This window comes from Cibotium barometz, chromosome 30, assembly GCF_041138505.1.
Source record: "Cibotium barometz isolate CiBa-2024 chromosome 30, ASM4113850v1, whole genome shotgun sequence".
NCBI classification, from domain to species: domain Eukaryota; kingdom Viridiplantae; phylum Streptophyta; class Polypodiopsida; order Cyatheales; family Cibotiaceae; genus Cibotium; species Cibotium barometz.
Genome location: NC_141075.1, coordinates 47,018,438 through 47,024,624, shown reverse-complemented (window position 1 = coordinate 47,024,624; position 6,187 = coordinate 47,018,438). Strand labels below are relative to the sequence as shown.

General features: G+C 46.2%; 1 protein-coding gene across 1 annotated transcript in view; it reads right to left on the bottom strand.

Annotated features, from left to right (window-relative positions):
• Positions 1 to 2,482: 2,482 nt before the first annotated feature.
• Positions 2,483 to 6,187, bottom strand: part of EMB2247 (protein EMBRYO DEFECTIVE 2247) — a 119,207-nt gene continuing 115,502 nt past the window's right edge. The window contains exons 22-27 of the mRNA XM_086824327.1: positions 4,158 to 4,305; positions 3,960 to 4,064; positions 3,767 to 3,868; positions 3,592 to 3,664; positions 3,257 to 3,423; positions 2,483 to 3,113 (exon numbers count right to left, since the gene is read on the bottom strand). Of these exons, the coding sequence (XP_086680453.1) occupies positions 2,982 to 3,113; positions 3,257 to 3,423; positions 3,592 to 3,664; positions 3,767 to 3,868; positions 3,960 to 4,064; positions 4,158 to 4,305 (727 nt within the window). The 3' untranslated portion in view covers positions 2,483 to 2,981. The remainder of the gene's footprint in view (positions 3,114 to 3,256; positions 3,424 to 3,591; positions 3,665 to 3,766; positions 3,869 to 3,959; positions 4,065 to 4,157; positions 4,306 to 6,187) is intronic.

The window sequence follows — 6,187 nt, the reverse complement described above, 5'->3', positions numbered from 1 at the left end:
CCTTATCTACTTATTGGTTGTCAAAATGAAGCTAACCATATATCTTAAACTTATAAAACAAGAAAAAATAACTAAGTTAAATTAAAAAATATTTAACTACAAGAACAGGTGAGTGTCAAAAAGCCTGACACGCTCAGAGTATCAAAAAGCCTATGACACTCTCAAGAAAGCCTTATCAAGTGTATCAATCCTAAAATCTCCCAATTGGGATATTGTCTTTCGCGTGCACATTCCTATAATTGCCAGGTTAAAAGCACCAACACGATTATATGTGCTATCCTGACCAAGATGGTTAAAGCCTCATGAAATGACTGAGATCATAAGTTCCACTGCTCTATGGCTGTACAAAACCGCATACAAGGTGGCCATCCACACCACCTTTCAACTTGACATCAAGAAGCCTTGCACTTGCCCAAAGTAACCGAAACATATCAGTAAACCATATCAGAAGCTTAGTGGCACACAAGGTATAGTTGAAGATATTATTAGAGGACCTATCAACAAGGATGGAGTAAAGTGGGAAACTTACATCTCGCCCTGACTTGGTTACCCGTGCTAGAGTGCTCACCATGCTCACAAACCTTATTAGACATATAAGGTACAATCGATACTCGCTCATTTAAAGCAAGGAATGCTAGTTAACTGGGCTCATCACTTCCACCACGAGCTACATAGCATCTACACCAACCCAAGTTCAAAGCTGCCATGATCCTCACCAAACTCCTCTACTATGATGCAAGTTGGAAAGAGGTCCCCAAACCATATAGTTACTAAGGTTCTGCCACCCCAAGAAAGCCCCTTACGTTGCACGCCCCTCTAGCTCCCTCGCCCATTAACTCTCCTCATCCCAAAAAGCCAAAGATGGATGAGGAGACACTTACCACAGGTTCTTATTCTTGGAGACCAATTTGATGGACACACCCACAAGGCAAGTGACAATAGCCAGACCCCTGAAGAGCACGCCCCATCAAGAGGTCTCTTTACTTGATCATTTCACATTGCTAAAGACGTGCTTGAAAGTGTCCGGTGTGCATCCCGCTTACCCCACACCAGATTCTCAAGTTCTTATGAAGCTACGTAGAACATCACCAGAGACAAACAAGTGGATCACGAAGGCCACCAGGCCACCTCACCTCAACAGATGGCTTCTTACGATCAATCCTCAACTCTTAGGGCCGCCTCCCACATTTTCTCGGAGCTTTCAGTTCTACGGATCGACTTTGTAACGATACACAAAAGATGTGTTAGAAATACACCAAAATATCATGTGACATTGGGGATACAAGCATCCGTTCATTAGGTTCATAGCCAACTTGGTGTGAACACTGTAGGTACGAACAACCTCTTAGTTAGGGTCAAAAGATAGAGTTTGATGCCTATAAAAGGATATTGTACTTGATGGTTAATTCATCTCTCATTATCATTCATAATACAATCACCTTGTGTTGTGCCCAACTTGCTCACTTGCTCTCTTTTCTCTTTTCTTCTTCCTTCTCAACCATTGAGAGATTCCATCCTCCATAGCCCCATGGTTGGACCTGTTATTGCCAACATGGTATCAAAGCCATGCTATTCAATGTTTATCATCTACTCCACTCTCATTAGCTTCATCGTACCACATCCTAATCTTGATTAGTAGTTAATTATATTTCCATCATTTTTGTCATTTAGATCATCTCTCACTATTCACAATTCGTGGAGGACTGATTTCTCTCCCCACTCACAACCAAAGCTCAAGCCAATCATTAGGGCCTCTTTCCAACTCAAGGATGCAATCACCAATCATCTCAATCGAATAGAATCGCACCGATCAACACCGGAAGCGACCAATTAAAGGAAGCTTACGTTTTTTTTTGGGAAAAACACAATGGAGAGCTATTGCAAGTGTTTCAATCTAATTCCTTGAGTGCCCAAGGGCTTTTGACAGCTCTAAATCCGCCTACAACGTTAGATTTGCAAATCGACATCCAGAAGCCGGCACAACCCTGGGCACTTCTCTAAGAGTCACTTTTGAATAGAGGTAATTAAAGAGTCATTATTAAGGCTAATCATGTGTTTAGTGGTTCTAAACTCATGTTAACCTATTGCTATGAGTGTCCCTTAACCCAATATTAAACTCTAGTAAAGAAATGCTTCACGCTCACTAACATAAAGGTGTCCCTTTTGCTTCATGCTCACTAACATAAAGGTGTAAAGAAATTACTGTTGTGCGTTATACAATCAGTTGCATGGACCTAAATGCTTGTTCTCCAAGTGGGTTGAGGGACTCACCTCGACACCCAAAGCTGGGAGACTTAAGACTAACCTATGTAGCTCGTGCTTGACATGTCCCCGGCTAGGGCTCACAATGGGGTCACGGCGTACGACAAATATTTTTTAAAAAGGCAACTAATATTTGTATAAGTATGGCACTGATGATGAGCCAATGTGTCACACTGCACCTCAGTGCATGGGTGCATGTGACATATCGTATGATTGCAACTTTCTCCAAGAGGATAATTCAACATTTCAACATCAATATATTCTTATAGTCTACACATTGATGAGGCAGGAGGGCCACAAGGCTGCGGAGTATTTATGAAAGCTCCAACACAATATTGAACCAGACCACGACCGTGAAGCGCAACACCTTTCAAAACAGTTTCACCAATATCATCAGCAATAAATGCAGGTTTTACCTAGCCTTCAACCCCTTCTCAAGAGAAACACTCTATATCAATGCTGCATTCACACCTTTAGATATAACCTCAACTCTGTACACTAAAAATATTTCTCCCCTTTGTATACTACAGGAAGAGTTGGCATGCAGAACAATGCCAAAAACAATGATAATGTACACTTTGATAGGGTTGTCCTTGAGAACCTCTCCTCAGTCGAAATTGAAGCTACTCTCCCTCTAAACACCAGGGTAAGTGAAACAGCTGCTCCACTTCAGAGATTTCACATCATTCTAGCATTGTGGAGTATCATTGACATTCTCGTCACCTTGCAGGAGTCACTGCCATGGATTCTAGGAGAGTGATTCGCTTCTTGATAATTGACAGCTTCTCATCCAATTCATTTGCCTTTTGCCGAGCATCTTGCACTACCGAAGCAGGAGCCTTCTCCACAAACTGAGTAAACAGGAGATAAAGAATTATCATTGCTACAAGGTCCTTGAACAATCACTTACCTGGATGAACATAATAGCTACTTCAAAGGGAAAAATAAAAATTTCAAAAAATCAGCTGAAGGGATGCAAAATCTGGTACTGTACATTGCTGGAGGACAGTCGTTTTGACAGCCCATCAAATTCTGACTGCATCTTCGACACTTGTTTCCCAAGCCTTTGCAGCTCACTCTCCATATCCACCATATCAGATAAAGGGAGGTATGCTTCAAGGTCATCAGATACCACCAACTGAATTGCCTTATTTGCATCACCTAAACCAGTCAATATGACATCCAGTAAGTGAAAGGCCCTTGCAGGTATCTCACTTGATGTTTACAGAGAAAACCTGGGGATAAAGTTGTTAAACTACAACCAAAGCTTCAAGATCCCTGTTGTCATTAGCACAATCCACAGAATCAAAGACAATCAATGCACCATACCTGGGACAGTACTAGATATCTGTAAGCTTTCTGAATCCAGCTTCGCTAATGCAACCAAGACAGATTTCTCTGCCTGCAAAGTTGCAACAATGCCTCTTCATTGTCAAAGATTGTGGACCCAATCTTTCCCGACATTCCAAAAAAATATTATAGAATTCAGAACAGCACCACTAACCTCCAAGTAACTTTGAAGAATGCCACTTGTGACCAGTGTGGCTGATATTCGCCTTCCTGGTTCAACAGAATATTCGGCTCTTGCATTTCGTATGCTGCGGATCTGTATAAAGGCAGAAAGAAATAATGTTTTTCACCATGACATTTGAAAAAGGCAGGTGTAATCAGAGTACCAAGTTGTCTGCAAGTCTTACCAAACTTTGCATGGTTTCAAAATGATTCACGGTCTCTTGGTTTTTAGGAAGACCGCAGGCAGGCCATGGTGCTGTGATAAGAGCCCCTTTATTGTTGAAAAGTCCCTGATACACGGGTTCGGCTTATAATGAATTTCCATCAACAGATTTTCAAGTGCAATGTGCCAACTTTATTTGTGGTTAGGTGAAAACACTGACCTGCCAAAGCTCTTCTGTGACGTAAGGCATGAAGGGATGTGATAATCTCAGCACATGGTTAAAAACATACAAGAGCACAGACTGTGCCAAAGAAGCAGATGGAGCATCCTTATGCTGGTAAAGACGAGTCTTGCTAGCTTCGATGTACCTTCCAAACACAGCCAGATGAATAGACCTCAATCTCAAAAGGATTCATTTCATGGCTTCCCCTTAAAGGGACAAAATTTGCAAGTAGGGAGGCATAACTTTTTTTTTTTTTTCCGAGAAAAGATCCTTTCATTAGTTATATAAAAACGCCCGAAGGGCTACAAAAGATCTCTCCTGCTCCTAAGAGAGAGAAGAGCAGTGAATACATCATGGCAGCCCGGGAGACTCTCCCTAGGTGCTGCAAAATACAAGCATCAGTATAAAAAAAACTGAGCGGCTAAATCATACAATAGGGGGGGGGAAGAGCCAAACAGGTGGCCTGTAGTGCCAACGGGGGGGGGGGGGGGGGGATCCCGTGTGTAAGGTGTAGAACGGGCCACAGCGCCAAGTGGTGTGAAAGGCCCGGCGCCGTAAGATCGCCTCATCCGAGTCTCCCTGGATGCGGTCGTACTGTCCTCGCAGGGTGTGGATCAACTCCTGCCAAATCCTCCGAACAGTCTCTGCTGGTGGCTCTAATCTCCCCTCAAAGGCCGTAAAGCACCGGGCCCTCCAGGTGAACCAGATGGTGAGGCTGCTGAGGAGCTCCCATCGTAAATCCCTCTCCTGTGTCCAGCTGGCGGACGAGAAATCCGGTGCCGGAACCAGGCGAGGCTGGCCCCTAATAAATCTGATGGCGTGACTGCCCTGCTCCATCTCATAGCCCATAGCAGGCCCTGACAAAGTCGACCAAGCAGCGGCACCCCACGTAAACATACCCTCTGGAGAGAGGGGGGCAAATACGCAGTATCCGCAGCCAAATCTGTTGTGCCTGAGGGCAGTCCCAAAGGCAATGTCTCTGTGTCTCCATAGGGTGGCCGCATCGGACGCAGGCCGCCGGAAGACCGCTGTAAACAAGCCAAGTGCCAACTGCTGAGCCCTTGTGGGCGACCAGCCACCACTGAAAAGCTGAGATCCTGCGGGCCTGCCGACTAGCCCAGAGCCGAGCCCAGAAATCCTCCAGGAACTCCTGTGAGAGTCCCTGCAATCGCCAATGCCCCGCTGCCGCTGGAGAAACCGTCCTCCTCGCCATCAAAATATGCCGTCCCAGCCGAGCAGTATACTGGAAAAAGGTGATCTCTGTGGCCTCAAGGGATGCATAAGGATCATGCCACTCGTACTCCCCGGGGTCCCACAGTAGCCGGGCCAAGGGGCGCGCTGCATATGCCCATATGCGCCAATCCGGGAGCACATCAGCAGGGTCGGGGTCAATATGCCACTTCCGAGAAGCGGCAGCCACTACCCGAATCCTCTGGAAGGTGCACTCTGCAACCAAAGGCGACTCCACCTCCACTCTCTGGAGTCTGCCCTCATCCTGAATCTCATAGTAGAGGCATCTGCCATCCTCAGTGCTAGCTCTGACAGCAATCAGGATCTCCAACTGCGTAAAGGCTCCCATCCACCGTGGGGCCACTGGCTTGAGAGGTGTGAACCACTCCTCTGTAAGTGCCTCCTGAATATCATCCCTCATAATCAACCCCCCTCTGAAGTGACTCAGCCTCTCAACCTGGATCTCCTCTGGTAGACTGCAGAAAGCCTGCCAGTCTCCAAAACTACGAGCTGGGCCTGCCGCTAAAGGTCCCCAGGCTAGACGAGGCCGAGAACCCAGCATATGATCCTGCTCCGTACGAACCGCTGGGCTCCAGATGAGCGGCTGCCTGGCCCGCTCCTCAACACAAGAAGGAGGCCGCTGAGAGAGCCCCGGTCTCAGCAGCTCCCAAGCTCTCACGATACTCAAAGCAAATCTGTCCTCCCATCCTCTACTGAGGCCTGTCCTCCTCATCTCTATGAAGATCCAGCGAATCTCTGGTGCCCAAGTACCCCCTTGCAGGGGGCGCCCGAGCCTG